This window comes from Thermobia domestica, chromosome 8 (genome assembly GCF_964235325.1).
Source record: "Thermobia domestica chromosome 8, izTheDome1.hap1.1, whole genome shotgun sequence".
NCBI lineage: Eukaryota > Metazoa > Arthropoda > Insecta > Zygentoma > Lepismatidae > Thermobia > Thermobia domestica.
The window spans coordinates 43313942-43328447 of NC_137461.1; the positions used below are offsets into that span (position 1 = coordinate 43313942).

At 33.5% G+C, this 14506-nt stretch overlaps 1 protein-coding gene across 1 annotated transcript in view; it reads left to right on the forward strand.

Annotated features, from left to right (window-relative positions):
- Nucleotides 1–14506, forward strand: part of LOC145692844 (uncharacterized) — a 79956-nt gene that overhangs the window by 53290 nt on the left and 12160 nt on the right. The window contains exons 8-9 of the mRNA XM_081768353.1: nucleotides 9216–9387; nucleotides 12604–12702. Coding sequence (XP_081624479.1) covers nucleotides 9216–9387; nucleotides 12604–12702 — 271 coding nt within the window. The remainder of the gene's footprint in view (nucleotides 1–9215; nucleotides 9388–12603; nucleotides 12703–14506) is intronic.

Below are 14506 nucleotides of genomic sequence, written 5' to 3' on the forward strand. Positions count from 1 at the left end.
TACTTAGGAGTAGTTGTGCTACCGAGCCGGTTCGCTAGAACCAGTTGCTAAAATATTTTCAGTTCGCAGAATCATCTTTTATACCCAGACGTAACAGTACATTTTACGCAGTTATACCCAGTAACAGTGAATTTTAGTTTAACTATCTTTATTTTTTGAAGTTCTTACAGCTACAGGGTTAAACATATGATCTCTGAGAACAAGGTATAAGCGTTTATTTCTTAATCTCAAGTGCTCAGGTAGGGCCGCGGTGGCTCAGTGGTAGAGCGTTCACCTCTGGTGCTAGGGGTCTCGGGTTCAAACCCTGCTCCCGCCAAGTGAACTTTGTGGTGGACAAACACCGTGTGCGTGGGTTTTCTCGGGGTTCTCCCGTTTCCTCCCACGTTCTTCATTCCACCATTTCATTCATCTCTCATCATCACCGTCTCCTTTAGCCTAACAGGCATAACCGTGGGACGTAAAACTCAAAAATGTCAATGTCATGTCAAGTGCTCAGATATCAAGAATGAGAACTGAGATTACATGAGTGTAGTGGTGAGAGTTATTTATATCTGAAACGTATACATACCATTATCAACAACTGTTGATCCATTCCTGGATTAAGGTCTTTCCAATATTTTTGAGAACCATTTATCTTGGATAATTCGTTTCCAAGATATTCGCAGTGTTATCTAATTTCGCCATACCACCTTCTATTAGGATACTGTGTATGTCACTACTTACCACTTGTGATATCCAGTAAAACATTTGCTTTCTTCTACCTTGTGTATGGTTTGTTTCCTAAGAGAACTATATCTATTCATCTACTATCTCTCTCTCTTTATATATATGTATATATATATATATATATCTATATATATAAAAGAGAACGTACAAATCCTTTGTGAACTCATCACGCTAATACGGCTGAACCGATTTCTTTCATTTTTGGGGGGTTGTTAGGATTTGGACCCTAGATGGTTTTTATCATATCACTTTAATTTTTAATTACCAGTGTCTTGAGATAATGGACCATTCAAGTCTCCATAGTTCATCATAGGTAAAAATAAACGTATGTATATGCAACCCGCATGACCACGTGACTCGGCGGGTTAACATAAATGACAGGCGCTTGCAATTTGAAAGCGAAAAAGTAAAAATTATCTAAGTAACAAAGTTTATTGCGTTCCGGGGTGACCGCAGCGAAGCGGGGTGAACGCTGCTAGTATATATATATATATATATATTATTACCAAAATACAAATAAAAATCCTTAACTTATCAATTGTAGAATATACCGGAAAGAATTAGATTACAAGCTCAGCATGAACTAATGCACATACGGAACCCACTACCTTCCAAATTACAAAACTATCTTTTCCTTTTAAACTATCATTCTCAGCTTTGACGTTAAATATGAACACCATTAAATTTTGAAATTTAAATATATAATTATAACGTCAAAAGAAAAACTATTGTTCAGGGACTAATACATATAAAACTATTCTTATTAGAGTACAATCACCTCATCCAGTTACTTTCCAGGTGGTAAAATGCCAAGGACCGACGAGATGTTACCACGTTGGATAAAAAACAGATATGCGCTGTATTAGATAAGGTGTGGAGCGAACTTCGCCGGAAACACAAGAAATGCGTCTTCCTACCTCCCTAATGAATTCAAGAATTCTTGCACCCCAAGCATCACTGGTTTCAATAGCGATTGGAGTGAAAATAAAATTTTCGAGAAGGTTGTTGTATTTTCTTTGCTTTTCAGCTTCTCTGCGATTAGCAACACCTCCAGCTTTCATTACCGACGGAGGGAGACTTGAATGAGCGTATGTATCAACACATGTGAAGTCCCACAATAAACATTTACCTCTCATTCATTGAACCAGTATCATCCCATCCGGTCGCTTAAAGCCTTTCCATCTGAACGACAGCAACCAGAAGGTTCCCGTATTGAAGGAATTCCAGCTGTGTTAAGGGCTCGTAGTATTACATCATTGACGTAGGAGTGTCGGGCGAATCTAGAATCTACCAACGCTCTTCATACATGAAAGGCCGTGCAGGCCACGTTGGTTAACCTCATCTCCACAAGCTGGACAGCGATGAGGCTCACAAACAGCTAAACCTAAACGTAAGGCAACAGCAATTCGAAAGATTTTATTTGACAAATGAAGCCTAAAGGCGGAGAAGGTATCGCCATCAACCATGTACCCGCTTCGGAAGATGAGGCAACAAGAAGCCTAACTTTATCTTTCGAAACAACAGAAAAGCTAAAATAATATATATAATATATATATATAATATATATATATATATATATATATATATATATATATATATATATATATATATATATATATATTTAGAGAGAGAGAGAGAGAACCGGTTGTTAAAAAACTGCTTAGGAGATGTTAGAAATATATCGGAGATGTTAGGAATTACAAAGCATAAAATGGAAATATATGGTAGTAGGGAAAAATATGAATTTAAAAAAAAAATAATAAAATAATACCAGCATAGATTACACTAGAAATGCGTGCACACTTTATGACTTACTATCTAGATATTCAAAAATGTTTGAGTAACCTTTACCTACAAAAATGTCCATGTCTCATTCTTGAACTTTTTTGTGTTCTCGACGTCCTTTAGATGTCGTGTTAAGTGATTATAGAATCTTGTACAAATGAGTGCACACTGGTTTTTGTTAAGGTATAATTTTGTTGTGAAACATGCACATCCGCAGCTTACCTTGTGAAAGAAAAGAAAAAAAAAAAAAGAAATGAAATCTTCAAGTTTAGACTTCCACGATTATGTCCTTTAGGCTAAGGGGAACAATAATTAAGGCAAGTGAATAGTGATGGAAGAATTGATGGAATGATAATGTAAGAGAAAGCAGGAGTAACTCGAGAAAACCCACGGATACGATGTCCGCCATACACTTATTTGGCCGAGAATCGAACCAAGGACCCCATGCACCATAGGTAAGCGCTCTACCACTCAGCCACCGTGCCCCCTTCCCTGTCTTGTAAATGTGTGTTAGATGTAACGATGAGGGTGGACCTCCTGCCCGTAGCAACGCGGAGGTGAGTTGGTGTCGTATGCCCGGTGCAGCGCGGAAGCGAAAGGAACCTCGTACCCAGTGCAACGTGGAGATAGGGTAGGAAGCTCTCGCCCAGAGCAGAGCAGAAATGATATTAGGGATTCCTTCCTGCCCAGACCAGCGCGAAGAGAAATGTAGAAATATGATCAGCAGCTGGAACTGATAACTTCTGTCTCTCGAGGTGCTCTTTTTTAGCCGACTTTGTAGGCAGAGTCTGTGAAGGAGTTGTAGGGTTCTTCGTGACTCTCCGTGTCTTTCTTCGTACTTCTACGTAGGTGGCTTCTGTAGGCTGCTTGACGATCCTCGTGGAGAATTCCATTTTGTTGCTTACAAATACGTATGAGTGGATATCGCAATATAAAGCAAAATTTAAACTGTATATTTTGTGGTTTTAAGTTTAAAGTATGTTCTTCCAAGATTAGTCTATTTTGAATAATTGATTTTAAGAATTCTGGTAAATATGAATAATTTAAGACTAGAAAATTGTTCTTTATGGATGGTATTTTCGTCATTCTGGATGACAGATAAAAATACAGCGCCTCAGATTTTTCTACATTTATCTTTTAAGTTGTTACTTGGTGCCCATGTTGTAAAACTTTCAACAATAAGTTTAAAATTATTTTCTGATAGCAATATTGTATCTCTTTTCACTAAAATAGTACACAAAAGTGGCCGCGGGTGTGTTTATCATAATCTCAACACGATACGTCAATTTAATATCCATATCAGGTAATTTTGCAAGATAAATTTTACAGTTAAATTCTAACTGTAATAAAAGCTGAAGTAAAGATTGCGAAGTACTTACGCTCTCTTGTTGTGGTTTGATGGTTGTCACTATTGCCGATTTTTGGCTTAAAAGATCCAACATATTTCAACAAAAAAAATTCTTGTAGTCCTTATATCTGAAGAACTACATATAATGTAGCCAAACCCAAACTATCAGTTAACTCACAAAGGAACATCTTATATTGATAGTAGCATTGCCCAATCAAATAATGTGTAATCGATAGACGATTGAAGAAAAGTGAGAAATCAAAAGTTTTACCGGCCGACACCCAAAAACACAGGAGATACAAAGGAAAAAAGGATCTAGAATCATGTGAAGATAGCAATGCAAAAGATACACTGATACAGAAAGAACTTCAAAATCATTAAAGTAATCAAAAAGACATTTACACAGCAGTATAGTAAGTAACTATTGTACCCACAGACATGCTCAATAACATCATATGTAGAGCTCCTCCGTGGCTAAGCGGTTAGCGTACGCGCCTTTGGCGCGGTAGACCCGGGTTCGATTCCCGGCGGGAGCTCATGTGGTTCGGATTCCACCTTAATCAGTAGGTCCACGTCTCACATAGCCTCACTGCTGAAAGGGACGCTAAACTGTAATTCAATTCAATTCAATTCAACATCATATGTAATTCAGTGTTGAAAACTGAGCACAAAATTAAGATTTGTTAAATGGCACGGAACACAAATTATAACATGTATAAAATCTAACTATGGGTATGGTTCTATAAGTATGATCTAAGTATGGTTCTACACATAATTAGATTTTATTCACGTTATAATTTGTGTTCCGTGCCATTTAACAAAACTTCATTTTGTGCTCAGTTGGCAACACTGAATTACATATGATGTTATTGAGCATATTTGTGGGTACAATAGTTGCTTACTATACTGTCGTGTAAATGTCTTTTTGATTACTTTAATGATTTTGAAGTTCTTTCTGTGTCAGTGTATCTTTTGCATTGTTATCTTCACAAGATTCTAGATCCTTCTTTCCTTTGTATCTCCTGTGTTTTTGGGTGTCGGCCCGTAAAATTTCGGATTTCTTACTTTTTTTCACTCCTCTATTAATTGCACATTGTTTGATTGGGCAATGCTACTATCAATATAAGATGTTCCCTTATCAGCATGATGGGCTTATTCCGCAGAAAATACGAAAACTCGATTTAAGGGCCGTTCAAAAATTTTGTGGTTCCTCTGATCCAAAAACTAATTCTTGGCCAAGATCGCAATCTTCTGATCCATTTTTGGTTTTCCTAATTTTCTTGTTATCGAGTTTAGATCAGAGCATAACAGAATTTTGAATTTATCAGATATCTACGGGCAAAAATTTTAGTATTGTTACTTAGTTTCTGTAATATTTTGATAACAGTATTACCGTGAGAACAGAACTTATAAGCGCTTTTAAGATGATCGGAAAAGCTTAAGGTGGAAACACATTTCCATTATCTTTCCATGTAGTTTTCTCAGAGCATAATATTTCACAAGAATTCAGTCCCATTCAAAAATGAACGTTCAAACTTCCCTCAAACACAAATTAAATCAATAATGAGAGTTCAATCCATTTATTTAAAAATAAATAACTTCCTTGTTCAAATGCACTCCAGTTGCAGTAAATTGTTTCAGCAAAACTTGTTGCCTTCGTCGGTATCTGTAGGAAGCTTTAATGAGTTTTTTCGCTTCTCGGAATTTAATTTTCCTCTTTTTCTCGTGCATTTTATCGTATTGTTTTTATTATTATTATTATTATTATTATTATTATTATTATTATTATTATTATTATTATTATTATTATTATTATTATTATTATTATCATTATTATTATTATTTAAAATTCCACTTAGTTTCACACCTCATATTTCTTCCCAGTAATAGAACTCCTTTAATAATAATTGAGAAAGTTTTACTATTGATCTTGAGATAACGGTGCACTTCCAGTGTGCCCATCAAATAATCCTTTAAAAATCTTCTGATACCTCAAATTCCTGGATAAACAAAGATATAACCTTCCGATCGCGTCCATCTTTTTGTGTAAAGGAAGAGAGGGGTTTTAGAAAAGGAAACTTAATAGTGTGTGAAGCAAATATTTAGAAACTTCACGGATTATTATTTAATTATTGACTCCGTTTCTCTGCCCATAACGATTCAATATTCATCTCTTGAAGATATTATCCGATGTAGAAAAAAAAAATACTTTACACACACATACACACTTGCATTTAATCATCATATTCTCATAACCGTTTCTAGGACATTTTAATAATTTTGCTTTGCCACATTTGTTTAAATTTCGCTTATGGATTACAATGCATGATTTTGCAAAGAAAAATATAGATGCTGGCCATGCTTTTTGATCATAAAATATGATAAATAGGAGAAATGCAATGGCATCTAGTGGCAATTAGATCATCTTTATATCTTAACTAGTAAATATTTATTTAGTATTTGCTTTTCTTTATTCAATAACATTAGACAATGTTTCTGACTAAACTCAATGTTATTTTATGTATGTATTTATTTATTTATTTATTTATTTATTTTTTATTTTATTTTTTGTCGCTAACATTACTATATAATCTGTTATTTTCTGTTAAGGGCAATACTGTGGGTCAATACTTGAGTGCTAAAGTTTGACTTTAGGTTATTGAGCTCAGGGTATTTGCCAGAAATTTTCTTCAAGCGGGGTGTAATGAATTCGAGAGGGGGTGTAGATTGTAACGATGTGTTTTATGTTTTAAAAAGGAAGTTCTTAAGCGTATCTTTTCTCAATACTACATACACATTACAAATTACCTCAGCAAAGGATTGCATTATTTGCTTTAATTATGAATAGGAGAAAAGAAAAATACTTTCCTTTCATTTTTATTTGCTATTGTAGGAACACATTTTGTTATTCTTACCCTCACGCACGCACAGACATATACTTACCCTCATGCATGTCTTTTGTACTACCAAAGTTGCGCCACGTTCATTCATTCCTCACGTATCTTTGTGCACAGTAGTTATCTACACATTTCTGTGAGATTCCTTTAACCAGATGTGCAAGCTTTATCTATCAGTTTTTTAGCCTTTGTTTTGCTGAAGGGGGCCTTAAACTCAAAATCAATCAATCAGTAACTTAGTTCAGAGAGAAAATGCAATAAGTTATGTTTCTATCTCCTGTCTAACCAACATCATAGCCTTAAGAATTATTTGGTTTTTGCATCTTAAACCTTCGTCTATCATCCCCGTCTCCACTATATCGCGGTTTCCATCTTGCAAGAATTTTTTGAACATATAGAAAAGAATTTGGGACTCTTAAGATATGCAAAATTTTAAAAGATATCGAAAAGCAATTAAAATACTACAAGGATTTGAGTAGCTTGCTTGGTTTGCTCGATTTGAATTTATCAGTCCTTTCTGCATCGAGGCCATACGAGACGAAGGCCTACAACTTAATGTGGGATCCGAGCAACGTAAGCTACTACCTGGAATTGTAATATACAAGAAATGTTGCCTAATAATTGTGTTTTATTTGCTGATGACACCAATGTTATTATTACAGGTAAGTCATGACATTATATTGAAAATAAACTAAACACTGCATTTTCTCGATTAAGTAATTGGTTAAGTAGCAATAAATTAGTTTTAAACAACGATAAAACTTCCTGGCTAAATTTCTATTATCCTCTTCAAAATAAATTTATTCCTTAGGTAATGATAAATGCCAAAAAAAAAAAAAAAAAAAAAAAAAAAGTAGACTTTTCAATTTCAACTAAATTTCTTGGTGTTACCATTAGTTCGAAACTAACTTAAAATGATCGTATTTCACAACTCAAAAATAAAATAAATTAACTTATCATTATTTCTCAACTCAACTCAACAATAATATTTGTTTTGGCCTTCGTAGACTAAGAGGTAATGTCACAACACAGGCTTTAGTTTCAGTATATTATGAAGAAGTCCATTCTTTAATAAGTTACGGTGTTATTTTTGGGGGTTATTCTACTGAATGTATTGGCACATTTCACTTACAAAAGAAAGCACTAAGAATTGTGTTTGTATTTTTACCAAAGACTTCTTGCAAGCCCATCTTTCAAGGGCAAAAGGTATTACCATTACCTTGTGTGTATCTATATAAAATTATCTTGTTTACCGTAAGTAATAAACACTTGTTTATTGAAAACAATAATGTCCATAAATACAATACTCGATATGTTAATACTTTGCATGTTATCCCCCAAAATTTTTCGTTTTTTTTTTTTCAAAAAGGCGTATATATATATATATATTAACTGTACAAAAATTTCAATAAGTAACCTCACTGTCTAAAGCAAAATAAATCATATTTTGGTTTTAAGTCTGTGCTTCATAAGTTCTTAGTAAATAAATGTTATTACATCGGTAAATGTATTTTCTGAAGGCAATGTATAAATGTCTTTCTCGTTAATTGTACTGTGAATGTGTGTATTTGAAAAAAGACATCGTTATTTAGGTATTTCTTTCATTTGAAAATGTCTTTTTTTATAGCATATATATGATTATTTTGTATTCTGACAACTGTATGCGTAGTCGAGAATACTCTTATTTGTATGCAAAACAGGCAAATAAATAAATATATTGTTTTTTGTTTTATGTGCTACAATTACTTTTAATAAGATTGCCTCAACTTCCAATAAAAATTATTCTTCATTCCTATTTGAAACTATATATATATGATCTTATGTATATCGACAATAAATCGATTTCTGAAAACTAAATTTCTATACCTTTTACCGTTCCTTCTCTGTGGAAATCAGTATTGAAACCGGAAGTAATATTAAATTGGAACCACTTCCGGTGTTGGAACAGTATTCGAGGTAGATATCTGTGGTATCTTTGCCTTGAGACGCTAAATCGTTTGCAAAAGAACGCTTCTCGCTATCTGTTACCGTTTGCGTTCTGTCGTGATAAACATTGAAACCGGAAATGACTAATTTGAACCACTTTCGGTTTGGATAGAAAGTTAACGGAGGAGTTGGAACCTATTCTTAGGATGGTGAATAGATTGTAAAAAACAACATCTTGATATCTCTTACTGTTTTTGCTCTGATGCCTATCGACAGATTCACGGACTGACAAAACCGTTGTGTAACGTTTCTGATACTTATGCATAGCATAGTTTGGAAGTCTAAAAAGGGAACTAGTACATCTCCGCCCATATCTTCTATTGACACCGGAAGTAGTACACTGAAATTGAAATTGAAGTTTCAATACTGGATTTCTTGGAAGTCAACTGTAGTTTTACAATGCAAAATGAAACTCTTCCTTTTAGTTTCTTTTTATTATTAATTAGTAATTGTTTGTTTTTAATTTATTATAGGTAGATGCAGGCATTGTAAAGAGCGTTTCAGATACTAACTGTCCAAATGACAAATATACTGAGGATTTCATACAGGCTATCAACGCAGCTAAGGCGCAGGAAACAACTAAGGATAATACGTTGATTGTTGTTATGGAAAACTGTCCATTGATTGATGTTATACGCGAAAAAGGTAAATTATGCTTTACTGAATAGAAAATAGATACATATTTCAATGGGTAATTTATATTTTTTTAAAGAATTAATTCGATAATTCTTTGTAACCAAGTAAAGTAAGGAAGTTTCAACTTTGTTCAATGTAGTTCCAATAGGCACAGAACAATTAAATATTTAAATGTGACAGTATTACAATTACTCTTAAAAAAATGCCCTGTTCCCTCAAATTACCATATTAACGATTCCCGTATAACACATTCTGCTAGTCATAATAATCTTGGTGTCATCTTTGATTCGAAACTCATATTCTCTGATGACATCTTCTTAATAGTCAAGAAATCAATGCGTATGTTGGGGCTCCTTTATCTATTCACTGAACTATGCGCCGTGGCATCATTAGCAACTTTCTATAAAACTCTAATAGCGCCCAACATCAAATACTGCTCTCCTATATGGCCCATGGCCGCACCTACACACTCTCTCTAGGCTTGATTCTAGTTTTAATTTCTTTATTGCAATAGGACGTTTTCGTGTTCGCACACTTCGAATATTAGCTAAGGAGGAACTCTTGCGACATTTTAATATCCAGACTCCGGAAGTACGTAGAAATAACTCTGACCTGAAATATCTTCATAAGATAGTTAGTGGGAACTTAAGATCTGAAACCCTACTTCAAGAACTATCTTTACGTGTCCTTTCCCGCAAAACATGGAATACTCATCTATCCTATCTTGCCTACCCTAGGTTAGTAATTATACAGAGGTCTCTTTTTCATAGAATACCAAACTATTACAATTATCTAGCAACAGATGTGGACATTTTTTGAGTTACCCAGTGTTTGACAGATCAATTAAACACATACTGGGCAAACAATATTACTTTTGCACTCTTTGTTGACATTGTTGGTGTTGTTGTTGTTGATATTTATTGTTAGTCTCTCTCTCTCTCTCTCTCTCTCTCTCTCTCTCTCTCTCTCTCTTTCTTTCTTTCTTTCTTTCTTTCTTTTCTGCTTGTTAACATTTCCCTATGTAAAATGGCAAACTTATGCTGTATCTGGGAATTTGTTCAATAAATAAATAAATATTTGAAAATCTCAAATGCTAGAGAACAAACAAATATTGATCCATAACTTTTAGGAACATTTAGGCGTACATCAAGTGGCGAAGATATGAGTACATCTTTATTGTCAATATACAACTGGAATTCTCTGCCATGCAAAGAACCGAAACATGATAAACCAAAAATGTAGCATGTAGCATTTCTTTCTCCTTATTTCAACAACAGGTTGGATTAACAATGATGGCTCAGTCATAGAGCACTCAATTCTTATTCAACGGCAATGTGACATTGTGTAGCAGACGACACAGTGCCCGTGAGATCTCTCTGCTTATAAGTTAGTCAAGTAAATAGGTACTTATACCATAATAAATTACTTTCTACTAATGTACTTTAGCCAAGTTTTCTCCCAATATTTCGAGTACTACACTCGGGCACTCATCCTCGAAAACAAACAAAATAAGATTTTTTATAACAGTGGAAATTTGAGAATTCTGTAAATTTTATCAACTATTGGTAGTCATTTGCCGCTCTCAGTAAACAGTTTGCTACTTCTATTATATTACTATATACAACAATTTTTGAATATATGTACAAAGATTACAAGAGAGCACCAGTACTGATAAAATTTACGTAATTCTTCTTAAAATTCCATTGTTGATACACACACACACATAAATATACATAACTCCTAATATTAATCATAAGGTCTAGTATTTCTGCTAAATCAATATATCTTCGGCTAGTTATGCCACAGAGTGATACATAAATTAAATTACATTGATCTTGTATGAGGCGTTCAGCGCACGGAGGATTCAAGTTCACTTTTAATCGTACTGGACACTTTTCTTGTTTAACATTTCTACCAGAAGTTTCATTTCATTCATTTGCCTGTTTCATTAGCTTACAAGAAGCAAGAAATTCTGATGTAAACATTACAGTTGTCAATGAAATACATACAAAATATCTGGTAGCAGAAGGTACACATAATATTATACTTATGCATCCTGCTAAAATATAAAACCGTAAAGAAGAAGATATTATTAAGTATACAAACATGACCATTTACACGTTAATTAGGAAACCATTTATACCACAACTGGCATGTACTGAGCAGTAGTTTCTATTGCCAGTTTTTCATGTAATGAACCATTTAAATATTCCTTAATAGTATAATGGCACTTTACAGCAAGTAGGTTAAATAATGTCTTACGAAAAGCGGTAACTTTAGTCATATTCTATAAGTATATAGGAAGTTTATTATACAACCTAACACAATTCATATACACATTTTGGCTTATATTAGCATATTTTTGATGCATCACAAATATGTCACTGTCTTGTCTTGTATTATTGCTATGAACATTTTTGTTAAAGGTAAAAAGATACCTGTTTTTCACAGTAAAAATAATAGATTTATAGATATATAAGCTGGGAAGTGTTAAAATTGTTGCTTCTATGAAAACCTTTTTACATGACGATTTTGTGGGTAATCCGAAAATTATTCTAATCGCTTTCTTTTGCAATCGGAAAGTGCTTAAACTATTTTCAGCAATTCCCCAATGTATTATTCCGAAGCTAATTAGTGAATTAAACTTGGCAAAGTAAAAGCTAAGAAGTGCTTCTCTTGACACCGTACCTTGAAGTTTATATAAGGCAAAACACACGCTACTTAGCTTTTTGTTTAAAGTGAAGATAAGAGCAGACCATGAGAGATCGTCATTTATGATTACACCTAAAAGCTTTGTTCAGCAAGAATATTGGAGGGAATGAGAACATATTTTTATTCTATGTGATACACGCGGTTTCCTTGGAAAATGAAAATGTAAGAGAATTGATTTGTCATATCTCTTGTAATTAATCTTCTTTTCAGTGCCTAAAAGATCCATGTCCAAATATTTGTAAATAACTTTTATAATGTAAAAAGAAATTTTAAAAAGTTGACTTTCTAGTGTATAATAAAAAGTTGTATTTAAAATACGTGTACAAAATTTATGTCTCTTTTTCTCGGAACTTTGCTAATTGGACTTGAATTGCTTTGCTCTGAATTCCCCATTTGTAAAATATACTTCACGACATAACACGTGATGGCATTTCTAAGTATGGCACTCTATTCTTGAGATTTCAGGTTTAGCATTCAAATTGTGTAATATTATTATTGTTCTGATCATTTCAGACTTCCCAGTTCATCAGCCACCAATGATGGTTAATTACGGAGATTTCGATGAAGTGGACCCGTTAGCCCATCCAGAACTAGTACCTTTCTATGCTACAGGTAAAATAAACATAACTTATTAATGGTATTAAAGTGCAAAATAGAATTAAGTGAATTTATCAGTAGTATGGGTGTAATACACGAATTGCAATTAGCTAATGATAAATTTAATGGAGAGATCATTGGCTGTCATTTCTTATGCACTCAGTTAACACTCATTTAACATAAATCTTAAAGTATAAATGTAATTAACATGAAACCTTAATTTTGTGTCCACGTGGGTCTGTTTCATATTATTTTTACCTTGTAAGCTATAGATGATACATTTCGCGAAATGACGAATCTCCATTTTGCTTCATTTAACCGGTTGTTTTCGATTTCTACATTGATTATGGGAGTATATTCATAGTAATTAACCCCTTAACATTCATGTGGATGTCATGAAAACGTATCCCTTATAAAGGGTCGTATTCATCCTGGAGATGATGAAATTTGTTAGTGGATGCAAGGCAAGACTTAGTTCTACTATTTCTTCTTAGGTGACACCAGCTTACTGATAGAAAAGACAAAAAATGTGTTGTCTCAGTAGATGGCAGGCCTAGGGAAGCATTCCATTAATACTTATAACGACGATGAGTAATTAGCAACTTCGAGATTATTTCAAGATCAGAAAAGGAAAAGCTTTGTCTTTGATCTCCTGTCAGTGTTGCCAATTTGAAGTAGTATAAAATCTCTTCAGAACATCAGAATTTCTCTTTTTCAGTCCAATTGTTCCTCAATGCAAATAATTGTTTTTAACAGTATTACGAATGCTCTCCTCACTCTCGCACAATAACTATGACCTATAAAACGGTCTAGACAATCATTTAACAGTAAATGGTATTACAGGATACACATAGAAAAATGATTTGAAACTCAAGGGATTAAATGTAAACACAATCTGTTACACAATGGTTTGAAAGTGGTTTCGGTTTTTATCAATACTACCAAGGTATTTACTGTATGTAGGGCCGGATTTACGCCAATTGGATCAACTGCTTCGAATCGGGCCCCGTACTAGAATGTAATTCATTCTCAGTTGTCGAACAACACAAGAATACTTTGCAGTATATGCTTTTTTTCACGATCCCAGTAACCATGGCACCTGAAGAAAGTTGTATTTCCAAGTTTAAACTGATCTAAACTTCATTGAAATCAGCAAGAATATTTAAACAGTTTGGTAACTTTGTCCATTGAATTTGAAATTAGCAGGAATTCGAAAAAATCTATAATTTGCAGAAAACAAGAAATAAGAACTTATAACTTTAATAAAAAGAAATGATAATGATTCATTTATAGTTTATCAATGTTAAATGATTTTCAGAAGTTCAAAAATATAATTTTGGGGAAACAGTATTTTCCTGAAGAAAAATACTTTTTTTTTGTCAAAAAATCATTTCAGTCACTAAAAATGTGATATTGAGACTATGTACTTTTCAGGGGTGGTATACAAATATTGTTAGGTACTTGCGACTTATATGTAGGAAGTTGTATAGTTCATTTCAAAACATGACGTCCTCAGCACCAACAAATATTTATAGCACTCATCCGTTGGCATGCCCTTAACATCGAATTAAGTACGGAAGTTTGAAGATCGACCGTTACTTGAAGACCAATGAATATCTTACAATTATATTTCCAACGCTAATATAGCTTCTTTCAGAAGAAGGTTTGTGACGAGGACTTTATGTTTTGGAATAGACTATATATTAAAATTTAGTTTACATCTGTTTGATCTATTAACGCGTTTTCACATTTCAAGCGTATATTTCGATTTTTTTCATTCTACCACAGAGAAATAAAGTATATTCGGTTTTTCTTATTT